Genomic DNA, 14,705 nt, shown 5'->3' on the forward strand with positions numbered 1-14,705 from the left:
TAATCACAGGATAACCTGGACAGTTTTTTCGCTGTAATTTTAGACTATATGTAAAATTAATATTTGTTTCTTACAATTTAGGTCCAAGAGTCATTCCACCACATTTCTTTCATGTACTAGCATTTTGTTATCATGTAGAAAATGAGACATACAGTTAAAATTGCCCCCATATTTAATCTCTGAATATTATTCAGAGATTAAATATGTAGGTTAACTTCCCAACTTTAACTCCCCATATTAGCAGAATGGGGAGTTTCACTGGTCCGGCCAGCTTTAGATGTGTATGTAGGTCACGATGTAAAATGAGTTTGACATCCCTGAGCTACTGTAAAATCAACAATCATTTATAGGCAGATTTATGACACTTTGTAAGCTGATGGGCTTTACAGCTCAGTTAGTCAGCATCGGAAGTTTACAAGACACCACAGTCCTGTAAAGTGGAGAACTAAATGCCCCCAAGGTAGTGGTTTAGAGAGAGGTTGAATGTGTGATGATGGAAAGAGGTGACAGACAGTAAGAGATACTTCTCCGCTTACAGATACTGATGAACTTGGTGCGTTTGTGCAGTATCCAGAGGAGGGAACAGATGCCACCGACCACCTTCGTCCGTCTGCCCTGCTAAAAAACACACACACAAACAAGCACACATAAATAACAAGCTGCTCAGTGGAGGCTCATATGAAAAACTTTACATCCTGTTGACTCATTCCAATCTTCAAAGCCTAAAAAGGCCAACAGACAACATTTGATGTTTGAGTCTTTGCAAGAAGAAGAAACAGCAATTAGTTATTTTCTTACCTTTCAGTCCGGGCCAGTTGACTACGCAGATGCAAAAAAAGGGAATGGAGGCGAGAGATGCAGATAGAAAGAAGGGGCGAATGGAGGCATGAAGTGAGAGAGAAAATAAACACTGTTTAATGACAGTGACAGATTAAGTCTGCCTGTCAAAGTCACAGTCCTGTTAGTCTGACGGAACTCCCCGCCAGTGGCTGTTTGCTGTTTCTGAACACCTGCCAAGCTGCTATCATACTGCAGCATTGAGGCCTACAGACAGTTTCTCACTATGCACACAGACACACAATGCACTCATTAACACTGCAGAAAACCTAAACCTTTCTCTACCAAATAAATAAATAAATAAATCTCCACTGTCCCAATAGTTTTCCATCCAATACACTCTGAGGAAGTGGCCCAGTTTCCTTCACGGAGTCAATCTGTGGCAACAAAAGATGGTCGAATGCAGTTTCTCTGAGAAACCAGCTCTTGGGGACATGTAGCTAAATTAGAGGTGACAGTGAAAATGAAGGGATCTGAGGGTTAGTGAGCTGTGTTACATGTATGGTTTCTTATCTATCCCTATCTGATATGTACAACATGTTGTATCATGTTGCTGTAAGAAGCCACTAATAAAGGCAAAGGTTTCAAATCAATACTGGAATCAATGGCTTAGTTGTGAAAGGAACAAAATAAATAAATCAGAGTGGACCAGAGCACTGGTCGTCCTTACTCTTCAAGGCTACTCCACGTTCACATGAAAAAAATAACTGCACCAAAAGCAGAGCTACGAAGCTTTTGTGAATAACAAATAAACCCAGTGGAGCTGTCAAAAGTGCAGTCACAGCATCTGTCTACACTCTGGCAGCTTAAAAATGTCAATAAATTTAGATGAGCTGCACAAGGCAGTCCTCTAAGAAGACTTCCCCTCTGCATCCCTGAGCTCTATGGTGCAATATGGCATACTGCACTGCAGCTTAACTCATGACATTTGGGACAGTCGGTCATCACATACATTTAAACTACAGTGTTCTTGAAAATCCTACATTCAAGTATACATGTTGCTGCTCCTTACTAAAGTCTTCTTAGAGACAGGCTACCACACTATTTTCCGCTGCTGACTGAGGAAGCTGGTTGCAGCTAATGTTCCTCTAAATCCCAGCGAGTCTATAAACGGCACACGTGATGAGAAGGCAAGCTCTGCAGTTTTCTTCCATTATCACAGCAGCCCTGAGTAATGAGTGCGCGCACCAACTCGCCTCCTTAATTGGGTTGACAAATGCCAAGACCCACGTCCAGTAAGTGAGTGACCCTGGGGGCTTTCAGCTGGTCAGACATGGTTCTCCACTGCCTCGATTTGAGGGGCAAAGGGAACAAGCCAGTGCATGTTCAGTTTGCGTGCACAGTTTCCACCGAACCAAAGATCCCTTGGTTATTTTTTCTGATTTAATTTTTAGTCAAAGCGGGCCAAGAATAAAAATAAACTTTCACTGACTACATATCTCTTTTTTTTTTTTTTTATCTAATTTGCTGCCATTTCACTCCATTAAAGTACTTTTCATTGCAATATGTCTGTTTTAGTCATTTTCCACTTGATATTACTACGGAAAAGAAACTACTGCAATAATATGCCTGGTTTAAACCAAGACTATATTAAAAAGCATTTCATTTAATTCTTACCTGCGGGCAAACTGGAAATTGGCAGAAGAGCTAGCAGAGACATTTCTGGGGCTTTCTGAAGGACTGCTACCAGCTGAGGAAACAAAACAAAACAAAATTTTTGAAAATTGAGAGGAAGCTGAAGGAATCCAAGCATATTACTAAATGCAGAATAACTGGACTGGCTTCCTAATGTTTTACACTATCAGTGTGCAACGGTCAACTTTGCAGATGGTTTTCCTTTACAAGTTCAAACTGAAACAATCAAATATTTTAATGACAGTGATGCATACACACAAAGTTATCTAGGGCCCTTCCTGTCCTGTCCTAATCAAAGAAGGATTGTGTCAACAGACAGCAGGGGGTATTTGGTACAATCACACCATATTGCATACTGCTAAAAAGGTAATTAAAGGACTTCCACTGTCCCTGAGGACAAGTCACAAAAAAGGGGGATACACGGAATGACACTTTTTAAGTGGAGAGATCAAATGATGAGGAAGCCTAGAAGGGACTACATTAAAAATGATCACAAGGAAAAGCATTGTATGGCTTTTACACTCTACTGTGGGCACATTATGAGAAAGAAGGAAATAAAACAAAGCACCAGAGGTAAACTAGCGATTGCTTCATGACATACAGCATCAAAAAATCTTGAGACTGATGATCCTACATGAGACAGGCAATCCTGTGCTCTCCTCAACATTCCACTCTCTGTAACTTCTCTGCTTCACACACAATCAGCGGTGGCTAAATGCAGGAATTCTGATGAGCCAATCCAATAAACCCTGCACTGAGGCGAGCAGACAAACGGGTAAAACCGAAACACAAGTACCTGTGGCGAGTGGGAGAGGTGAAAGTGGTCGTGACAGCGTGGGCGATGGGGTCCCGACCGCCAAACTCCTTCTCTTGTTGTTACGGGAACTGTGAGTGGAAAACAGCAAACAGAAGAGAGTGATCATCTGTTTTATGCAGTGTTGTAACAAACATGATCCAAGCACACTTTGTTTATCAATCTGTGGGGGAAAAAAAAAAAATCAAACTCGATCAGCCTCTGAATTCATATTTTTTTGATGTGCTGACAATAGTAATGCCACTGTAATTATGTATATACATACAAAGCATGCATGACTACAAACATGTTGGCATGTAAATATATAAACAAACCAACTTGAGTGCAACTTCTTTCTTATGCATCAGCGCTAACTACACATTACCTGCTCTAATATTTAGAGGAATTAAACTTTTTGTTTTTCTTTTAGCCACTTCTAATCAGTAAATAATGTGAAGTCTGGATTGAGCAGTGTAGTACGATCCAATGACGTCTGAGAGTATTGTCATGTGAGATAAGGGAAATATATTACTTATCAGTACCACTGGCAGAGCCTGATTAGACAATAAGAACTTTGGAAAGCTGTTTTATCATGATGGAAATAAATAAAATGGTCCAAGTGACCCCTGATATAATTGAGCAGGCCATGACACACCGTCCACATGTTTGTACTTCGGTCTTTGTGAGCTGTGAAGTGTTGTTTCACTTCTGCTGGTATTTTTGAAGCTGGTCTGTGTTGTTTGTCCTGATCGGTTTTTTGGTTTCAATTTACAAACAGTGTTTCTTCTAATTTGCATATATTTGTAGAGTTTAAAATGCTCTTTTGATGCAGCTTTTGGAGTAAAGCAAACAACCTAATGCCTTTTTGGCTTACCAGTCCAAGTATAACATTACTTTAGAGTACCAGTGTTATTTTGTCCATTTCCTGTATGTTTGTATTTGGTGCCTGCAGGTTTCTGCACGCAGGTGTTAACTCCATGTTTTCATTAAGATTACAGTTTTGGCTTCTTTTCAGTTTTCTTTGTTCCCCCCCGTTTGTGATCTCAATGCTTTCTGTTTCATGTCGGTAAAGTAGATCCTGTCTCCCTTTCCTTCTGGCAGTGACCTAAAATAATTGAGGGGCTGAGACGACAACAAAGCCTGACATTTCTGGGTCGGTGCAAAGGCAGATTCACAAACTATATGGCCCCTCAACCCATAAAGACTCAAAGTGCCACAGAAACAGAAGGATGAGAGGGTCAACGTGTGCCAAGAGTTGGGCTTCAAAGTGTATACAGTACACCTCCAACCACAGAAACACTGTGAAGGTTCGCTTTTTTGCTCCTGTTAAAAAAAATAAACATCAGCAAAAACACTCCAGAACCTGTGCCGAAAGATATGAGAGCACCACTGTATCACACTGGCACACCACGTGAGCGCTTCATCAACAGCTAGCAGTCATAAGACGACTGATATTTGGGACTAACAATAATGGTTTGTATGGATCTTGCAGGAAGACATGAAACATGATGAATGTAGGCCACTGAAACAGTCCTGCGTGTTAACTATGTCTGCTGCATTTGTTAACTGAAGCCAATTTCATCAGCTCACTGTGGTGGATCGGCCACATCACTGATTGATGCATGACCCCCCAACTACATGGAAAGAGTGGATAGTTTGACATTCCACAGATAGCCTATGTTTCAGCGTGCTAATGGCTTCTTCTTCTGAAGCTTCACTCAATAGCAGTACATTTACATTTTTAAATCCTGCAATATAAACTGCAGCTCTTGCGGTTTACACCACTGTAACAAAGGCAAATTGTGCCAGCAAACCAACAATTATGTGTTCAGATTATGACAAAGAGGTGAGAGGTAGAGACGCGACAATTTAAGATCACTATGAACTCACTGACTGCCAAAGACATATTGAGTGCATTAAGGGCTAAGACACCTTAAGAGCTGACTGGATTTATCTGATTGATGAAAGCACGTTTACAACACTACTGTCCCACTAACCGCATCAGTGCACCGATCAGCAGTGGGCCCTGGTGTCGCTTTATGCGACAGCTGGCAGCAGACAATGCAGCCTGCCCGCACACATACACACAACAGTCTACAATGGCCACGTTTCTCTGTCGGAAACAAAAACTAGGGCGGATGTAACCGACACATACAGTGCAATGCTGAGGGGCTATCACAGACCCTCCGGAGGGATCAGATGTCTGAGCTGTGAAGCGGCTATATTAGCAGACAGTCTGGAGGTTGCCATTAAGCGCCTTGAATCAAATAGCTCGAAATTACGACGTTCAACAAATTGCTGTTTCTCAGAGACTGAACGGCACAGCCGATGACAAACATACAACCCCCCCCCCCCCCCCAGACGTTTTGCAGCAGTTTGGTCGAGGCTAATTAACATTCGTCTCCATTTTCAAGGATAATTTTCTAGTTAGAAACAGGCTTTAGGTTTTGTTACCTTTTCGATCTTTTCATCATGGCCCCGGTCACAAAACTAGTTTTGTAGCTCGGCAGCACGGTCCAGTAGTAGTTTTGATCAGACATGTTGGAGGTGACCGCTAAATCCGATCCGATATGAGAATTAGTATACTGTCGTTAAAGAGGGGGCATCGCGGTAAACAGTCTCCCCTGTCGATTTAGGCTAGTACGTCGACTCCAAAGGCACAAACTCCTTTCTGCTTCTTCGATACAGACTGACCCCAGACCCCGGGCAGGGCAGCTCGGCGGTGCTAGCAACTGCGACGGCCATGGTCACGCTGCTCCTTTTCAATGTCATCAGTAAAATTTTCGAGACAACCTGTCTCCCACGAGGTGCAACATTATCGACCGATAACTAGCTTCGACAAAACGTAAAGCGTTATTCTGGAGACAGAAACTTTCAACCACAGCAACGTCTCTGCCGCAACGCGCAGCCGCATCGCCGCGCGCCAGCAGGAGGAGGGATTTCTGATGCTTTCATGTCCTGTCGGAAATACTGGTTTAAAACGCTATGACACAAATAATCCATCCGGTACAAAAATCTAAGATTTTCAACGATAAATCTTTTTTTCCCTGTTCTTTTTAATTCTTCTCTTTTATTTTTTTTAATAGAAACAATAAATATAACATTTGACAAGAAGTTATATCAAAATTAGAAAGACTATTTTCAGAGCGTCCGATAGTCTTGAAGGTAACATTTTTTCAATAGAGATTATAGGGATGCTCGCGACTTTTATTGATTTCAAAGCCTATATAAAACAATGGTTCGGAGAGTTTAAGTCTTTTTTCTTACGTTTTAAAATACAGGTATTAACTGTGATAAATATATTAAATTAACTTCTTTACACACACACACACACACACACACACACACACACACACACACACACACACACACACACACTGTGCCCAACGAGAGAGTGCTCATTTTTGTCCTGTATAAGGTTAATACAGCAATATATGCATATAGATGTATATTAGAAGACAGAAAAGCCTTAATGAAATCACCTGACTTGGCCAACAGATATCAGAGACAATGGGATACAAAGGATTTTATTGCACAAACATAACTTTGTCTCACAACACTATACTGGCAGTGGGACAAGTGTAGGTAAGCAGCACAAACACATGTAGCTTCTAAAGATCTTTGAAACTGTCAGCTGAGATGAATACATATTATTCAGTGATTCTGGTATTTCCTTTCATTCCCAGCTATTGAAACTATCTTGGCTTCAGCTCTAGCCCATTCCAGGGAAAGTCCCTGGACAAGTTGGAGTCACATGTATTTATTTATTTATTTTTAACCAGAACGGCTTCTGTTTGGCAACAAATTCTCAGGTAACTTTCTTCATGCACTCCAATGTATCACTGCTGTTCTACTCCTAATGTCTGAAATGAGCTGTAACGATGATCTAATAACGTAGGAATTTTGTGCAGGCTAAACATTTGGCAAAAAAATAAATAAACAGTCACAACTAAGCAGTTACCTGTTAGATCTTCCTCAGCTTGCTCGCTCAGTTCAGCTAATAATATACAATGATATAGGCACTAGGATGTTAAATCAACTCTAGCACTAAATACAAAAGCAGATTCAAAGCCTGGATTCTTTCAGTAAAAGAAGAAGCGGCTTAATTTATTCTCTCACACTGAGACCTACAATGTCTCCCACTCTCTTCCTCTGTTTTCCCCCTCCTAACATTTACATAAAACCAGTCTTGGGCAGTGAGCCTGCTCTATCTTTCAGCCAAATTTCTTAGGTGCTTTAAGAAGTTCCTGCACTTCAGGATGTGAAGAAGTAAATGTTTACCGTCAGGAAAAGCAGCATGCATGCACAATAAAGCCCACATGTGACAGACAACTGACTGGCCTGGTTTGAGGCACAAAAAAGGTGCAAAGGGGGACAAAGAGCGAAAGATGCACAGAATTGCCCAGATGACATACTTACAGATTTCCCCTACGAGGAAGACTCAGTTCTTTCTATAAGAGAAGAGGGAAAGGCTGAATTAAGAAAAATGTGATGGTGGTGGTGGGGACATCTTCCACCTTTGCTCTGAAATCACTGGCATCATCTTAAAGGTCTTCTTTTGCTGTCAAGGAGGACACCTATCATTTTGAATACACTGCTATGAATTACATTTCATGCTTACAGTCACAAGGTGCTAATAATAACGCTGCAGTTTTTCCTGGTGGCCTTGTTCTGTGTCACTCCTGTTTATTTTTTCATCGGCACTATGTAAATATCATTAGCTGCTGAATGGCCTAGTTTCTGGCGATGACAAGTGGGCCTTGTAGCCATTTAATTGCAAATCCTCGGTCCGTGAGTTTCAGCTAAGAGGACTGTAAAACTGCTCTTGCCAGTCAGGATTTGAAGGGTGGCACCATGTCACACTGCGAGAGTCTGTGCACAGAATTTGAGACTACCTGCACTTGTTTCATTACCTCCAGTGGTCTGAAAATTGAGAAAGTGACTATGAAGATGGTTTTAAAAAAGGGAGAACTGTGCACTGAAACAGCATTTCCACCATGACCGTTATTTTCATTGTAACTGCATCGCTCCACTCCATCGAAATTCAATGAATGCAAGGTGGGAAAAGGCTAGTTACTATAAACAGAGACAAGGGAATGGGAACACCCAGTTTGGACTGATGATCAGTGTTACCGCCTCAACAGACCCTGGGTGGAAACAATGCAGCTTTGCCTACTAAATGAATTCAGAAAATACAGACATTAATGGAGCAAAAACAAACACTTAATTATTCTGTGAACATCTCAAATGAACATGGCACCCAGGAGAAGATGTTTCTGACAGTCTTCCAGGAACCATTGGCTTTTGTGCTCCAGATCACCAAGGCAACCAGATTGTCCAAAGCACACAGAAAGAGCTCCAAAATAAACACATAGCTAAGTAGTAGTGAGGTCAGGTCTGATATACACACCTTACATTCATAAAATTTATTATGTGTCCCCGTTGCTGCGGTTCGTGGGACTCCACCTTTTCTGAAAGGATGCCCACAGGGCATGGGGTAGATGCTCAGTGCACATAATATTTTCTAACGATGCCACATAATCTAATCAATAAAGCACAGATCTAAAGAGCAACGGTGAAAGTTTTGGGGTTTTTTTTTAAATGAAAAATAAGCTGACGCCACATAAGCCACGCTGACATCAATGCCTTGCATCGTCGGCAAATGGCTCATCACTTTGAGCTAATCTCGTTTCCCTAGAAACAACCACAACCGCGCGCTGTCATGACAGCCAGCCTCCGTTTACCTGTAGTAGACCGCGGCGTCTCAGGATATTCGGCTCATCCATCACTGAAGACAACGAAAGCACACGGCGGATCCCCGGTCAGTCAGCCCATTCCTGCGCTCCGTTCTCTCCCCGGGAGCGTTGGATACACTCCTCCTCCCTCCTGCTGTTGCTGCTTCTACTGCACCACCATCAACACCTCCTCCTACTCCTCCCCCTTCTCCTCCCATGCACGACCTACCACAAAAGGTGGCCACCACCAGTCCTCCAGTCAGCTGATCACCTGACCAGGAAGAGATGCAGCGTGTTAACCTTATTAATGAAGAGAGGGGTTGGCGCTTTGACCTTCTTATCGACGTTCTATCATCTAGTTGTCAAAAAGCTGACCGCCTTACTGTCTGTAGCTAAATGGCCTTTTTTAACCCCTAAGAACCCAAGACCTCCCACCCCCATAAATAAAACAAAACAAAACAAAAAAAACCAATTCATGAATATTCAACACAGGTGTGAAACAGACACCTTTCTTCATTGCCACCAAAATTCCCATGAAACACTCGCACTCCATTCATTTCCGCATGCTGCCATCCACGCAGGATGTTTCTCGTGAGCTTGTGAAAAAAGAAAAAAAAAACCATCATGCCAAATAACAGCTTGTGCCTGGAGGAATCATGCTTTAACAGTGAGAGGATGCGCAACAACCGAGCTCTCAAGTCAAGCTGAACAGCGGGGACTGATCTGTGCCTGTCACGCAGTGACACTATGATGTTTTTGTTTTGGGGCTTGTTTGTTTTGTTTTTTTCATAAAACAATGGTCGATCTCTTCTCCTGTGATGTAACACGTGAGTTTACATAAGGGGAGGGGATGTGAACCCTTCCTTGTTCTCCCGTGAAATTCACTGTTGATTTGAAACAGCTAAAGTGGAAACTTACTGTGTCAGAATAAAGTTTTGGGTTTTTTCAGCTGAGTGACTGAATACAGTGACTCAGTTTATCACACTGGTGTGTTGTTTTGTCTTTGTGTGACTGCTTTACGGAGGGAAGGTGTGAAACACTTGACTAAAACATATCCACATTTTTTCATATTTGTTCGAAACAGCTTTTTATGAAAAGTGAAAAGTGTTTCAGACTTTTTGTGGCAGATTTAAAGCATTAGACCTTTGAATTAAATATTTTGAAATTGTTTCCTCATGTTCTCTGTATAGGTCTTTGACTTCAAACCTCTGCGGCCAGTCAGCCATGGTGATCACAGACAAACAGTAATGTGTTTGGGTTTTCTGTTTGCCTTTCTTTAAATCTGTTCTCTTCGGCAAACAAGACTACAGCCCAAGCACACCATAATCCTACAAGGAAGTGATTTCCAACCATGAGACACTGAAGATGGGTGGATTCCCCCTGTGACGCTCGGCCTGCTGTTGTATTCACCTGATTCATTTTTCTTTGAATCTAATTTAACTGGAAACAGACAGAATCCCTATTGTGCATCGGCCTGTTGTCAAGACTGACCGTGAAAGCGTTTGGAGCTCCGCTGAAGTCATCTTTTTACTACCGCACCAGTCGTCCGTGTCTCTTTTTACTCAGTCTAAGTTTATTTTTGTTCACTGAAAAGGAAAGGTAAAGAGGAAGAGATAAAACTCCCCGTACAATTGTGAAGTTTGGTAGTTACTTCTCAGTTTAGAGATGAAATCACAGACATGTTAGATATAGAAAATATTTCACATCTGGAACAGAAAGCATTTCTGTATTATTGGTCTGTCTCAACCTTGGGTTCAGGTTTATGCTAAAAATTGCGTCCTTCTCCTGACCAAATCCAGCCTCACTTAGCTAATTAAATTCTGTAGTGTAGCTTTACGATCACGAGGGGGCGCCACGGTGCAATAAGTCAATGCGCAAGCTGTCTGAACTTGAAAACGTCACCTCGTTATCTTATGGGAATGGTTTCAGTTACAGATATGATTGTTAGGCAACCGTCGCTCAGGGGGTTGAGGAAGCGTATCTGTAACCGGAAGGTTGCCGGTTCGATCCCTGGGCAAGGTTGCCAGTTCGATCCCTCTCTGTCCTGGTCGTTGTGTCCTTGGGCAAGACACTTTACCCTACTTTACGGCCAAAGGGGCCGATGGCGCGATATCCAGCCTCGCCTCTGTCAGTCTGCCCCAGTGCAGCTGTGGCTACAAGCTGTGGAAGGCAAGCTAAGGTTGTGTGAATGCGAGAGTGAATGAATAGTGGCATTGTAAAGCGCTTTGGGTGCCTTGAAAAGCGCTATATAAATCCAATCCATTATTATTATTAATGTCATAAATCGTGTCAATGAAATATTAACATGATTTATTTATTTTTTAAATTAAAATCTATCTATCTATATGATCCACTGTCACGTTGTTTCTGAAAACTTTTTCAAACAAAAACACGTATGACATGGGTGCAGTTCAATCGAAATGACTGCTGAATTGAACGTTTCTGTGCCTGGAGGGTTTGTAAAACATATAAAAATACATATTATGTATCTATATATATATGTAGCTATATAAAACAGCTGTATATCGTACTGAGAGTGAATTTCATCATATGCACTCACAGCTCGAACCTGATGCCCAGACGTGATGCAACGTGTCATCAGACACATATGTGTGTGTATATATATATATCACACAGAAGGACACACATACTTTTACATCATTTTAGTCTTGTCTGATGACACTTTGCATCAGGTCTGGGCAGTGTGTGAGATGACATTCACTGTCAGTACTCTGAAACTCCTCAGTCATGCTGACAAAATGAGTCAGAGGGTTTTTTCCTATCTCACTTAACAATAGATGAAGACCGACAGAGAAGACTGTAAACATTTAATGACAGATTAAACCAGGGTGTCAGTTCAGCGTGAGTCACTTTACACCTTTCACTCGCTTTCATCCGGCAAAAACTCACCTGGGAAAGCACATGATTGTTTCATCACCTTGGTGACTCACTGTTTACAGATTCGCACACATCTCTGCAATTATAAGGGTGGGGAGAATGCTTGGCAGTGCACTGACCCTTATTACTGACCAAAGTGAGACTTATACGTGCTGATAAGGTCTTGGCAGAGCTTCATGATGTATTTGTTTACTTCTTTAGTCTGTCCTATCAATCATCAGTGACGGAAACTGCAGCATTTTTGCTCTCTTGTTCAGCACAGGGGACAGAAGAGGCTGAGATCAGATATGCAGATCCATTTCGTGCTAAAATACACATTTAAGCTTAGGTCTATTGTGTGACCACATGATTGCTGTCATGGCAGATTAAGAAAGTTCCCTGTTTTGACATTGATTACCTCTTTGTTCTTTTATCTGTCTTCTATCTAACCTTGAGACATTTACTCTGTAGGGTGCTCAACATTAAGAGCCTTGATATAGACGTAATAAACTGTCTCCCTTTGTTTATTTTTTTTATTATCTTTGCCAGAAAATGGCCAGCCCGCTTACACATGTTAGGTGAATCTCTCATCAGTTGGAACTTGCTTTTGACCTTTGACTGTACTGGGCACAGCTGCATTGGAAACATTTAGACACAGACTGGTGAGGGTCATTAAACTATCACATGCATAACTCTGTTGGACTTCTTCGAAGTGGTCCGTGTGGATCATTTATTTGCGAAAAGTAATGAATAACTGGAAATTCAAATGCTTCATCATGCTGAGGTGGACGTAACCAAATCTTATCCCAAAATCTCTTCATCCCATTTCTGCTGTCGCCTCCTTCTGTGTGTTGATAAAAACAAAAAAACTTGCAAACGATTAAAAATTTTCTTTCTTACATTTCTGATGTTATAGTTGACATCTTGTTGTCACATAACACAAAATGCTACCATATTATGACATATGGCTCTGGATGAGCCCATCACAGGCTCACCTGACCAAACAGGGGTGTGGCAACACAGGAGCACTATAAATGAAGGCATGCCAGGAATTTAGTTCATAGCATAGGCAAACCTTATCCATTGACTGCTGCTGCTCTCACAAATCAGACCTACCCGGCTGGCTCACCATGTGCATCTCCCACACGATTCTCCCACTCGTCACCTGCACGCTGCTGCTCCTCGCCTCCACCTCAGGGGAAGGCCAGCTTCACAAGGCCCACGAAAACACACCTGATATGGAGAGCATGGACAGCCAGGCAGTTCTGCTTCTGGAGGCTGTGAAGACAGGGATCCTCAGCTCTTTGGGTATGGACGTGGAGCCAAGACTGACCCAAAAGGCCTCGAAAAAGGAGCTTAGGGAGATGTATCAGCTCTACAGGAGAAAAATAAGGGAGATAAGAGGAAATTCCAGCCAGCCAATGGGGGAAAACTCGCAATCCACCATGTCCACTGTGCTCTTTCCAGGTACAGATGAGAACTCTGTTAGACGGGGCCGCCCACTTGAGCTGCTGTAATAGTGATGTGAAAAGCCAGGTTAGAAAGTTGGATTACAAGAAGAAGACTGAGGCTTTATTATAGTATAGGTTTAACACTGTGTACTTGCAAAACCTGCTATAGTGATGTGGTTATGAATACTACGAATAATATCTTTCCTAATAGTTCACATTCCTGATAAAGGCTGATGTAGCTTAAAATAGAATCTATAGTCATGAAACTGTGGTGTAAAAAAGCAAACACATTCCTGCAAGCTTTTAGAAATCATGAGCGTGACAGGCACACCTTATACACAATGCTTTACTTTGAGGATACTTTATTAGTGTTATCAATAACAACCAATTACAAGAGTTTCATAAAGAATTTATGCAATACTCTTTTATTTCCCCCTTCCCAATTATTCTATGACACAATGCTAATGATCAAAGGATGTAAACAACTTTGTTTCTAATTTTCTTTGTTGTTTTTTGTGTGTGTTTTTCTTTAGTTTCACCAGTTATAGCGCTTCGGAGGGGTTCACGGTCAGGTCCAAGCATGCGGTGGTACAGAGCTGTTTTCCAAAAGAATACGAATATTCAGAATGACTTGACTGTAGCTCGAGCAGAGCTGAAGATTTCCAGACAGGTTCTGGGTAAACTCACTTCAGTCAGGCCTGAAGCAAGGGAGGAGATTAAAATTAAAGTCAATGGGGGAAAGCCAGCAGTGTGGCCGGCTGCCTGGACTGACTCTGTAGCCCAAACTAATATCTCAAACATTCAAGATGCGTACCTGGACATCATCCCAGAGGTAGAGAAGTGGTTCAAGACTAATGGGAAGCCACTGGTTGTGGATGTAGGGGTGGCTAACAGAGGGGCCCTCAAGCCGATCTTTTCTCTGGAATTAGACCTCACACAAGCCAACCCCGCGCAGAGGACGAGGCAGCGTCGCTCCAACAAGGAAGATGACTGTGCTGAACCAGGATGGTGCTGCCGGAAGTCAGTCACCGTGTCCTTCGAAGACATCGGCTGGACAGACTGGGTTGTAGCCCCAGTCGAATACACCATGCATTTTTGCGACGGCACCTGCCCCCACAACTACAAGCCGGCAAGCATGCACACTCAGGTCAAGTCTCGGCTGCACCAGATCACCAAAGGAGGGACACCTCATCCCTGTTGCGTGCCGGCAGCCTACGAGCCCATGGTCCTCATGCACTACGACAGCAGGGGAAAATTGACACTGACTACTTTCACTGACTTTATTGTGAGTAAATGTTACTGTGCCTGAGGAGAAAATGCAACCAACCACTTCTTCAAAATTTAAAGAAGTGTATTTTCTGGAGTGTGTTGTCTTTT

General features: G+C 42.3%; 2 protein-coding genes across 8 annotated transcripts in view; one reads left to right on the forward strand and one right to left on the reverse strand.

The window, feature by feature from the left end:
* mast3a (microtubule associated serine/threonine kinase 3a) overlaps positions 1-9,423 on the reverse strand; it is a 30,697-nt gene extending 21,274 nt beyond the window's left edge. Inside the window, exons 1-6 of one of the 7 annotated variants that reach the window (XM_026148875.1) lie at positions 9,015-9,423; positions 7,685-7,718; positions 3,269-3,357; positions 2,455-2,527; positions 799-819; positions 537-618 (exon numbers count right to left, since the gene is read on the reverse strand). In XM_026148875.1, the coding sequence (XP_026004660.1) occupies positions 537-618; positions 799-819; positions 2,455-2,527; positions 3,269-3,357; positions 7,685-7,718; positions 9,015-9,051 (336 nt within the window). In that variant the 5' untranslated portion in view covers positions 9,052-9,423. Of the gene's footprint in view, positions 1-536; positions 619-798; positions 820-2,454; positions 2,528-3,268; positions 3,358-5,719; positions 6,233-7,684; positions 7,719-9,009 lie in introns of those variants that run through there. The other 6 variants (XM_026148874.1, XM_026148878.1, XM_026148873.1 and 3 more) reach the window with 6 other exon arrangements.
* Positions 9,424-12,951: 3,528 nt separating this feature from the next.
* On the forward strand, positions 12,952-14,705 carry gdf15 (Growth differentiation factor-15). Its single transcript, XM_026150146.1, has 2 exons — positions 12,952-13,344; positions 13,862-14,705. Exons 1-2 carry the CDS (start codon positions 13,008-13,010, stop codon positions 14,635-14,637), a joined length of 1,113 nt encoding a protein of 370 aa, XP_026005931.1. The 5' UTR covers positions 12,952-13,007; the 3' UTR covers positions 14,638-14,705.

This window comes from Astatotilapia calliptera, chromosome 18 (genome assembly GCF_900246225.1).
Source record: "Astatotilapia calliptera chromosome 18, fAstCal1.2, whole genome shotgun sequence".
In the NCBI taxonomy this organism is placed as follows: Eukaryota; Metazoa; Chordata; class Actinopteri; order Cichliformes; family Cichlidae; genus Astatotilapia; species Astatotilapia calliptera.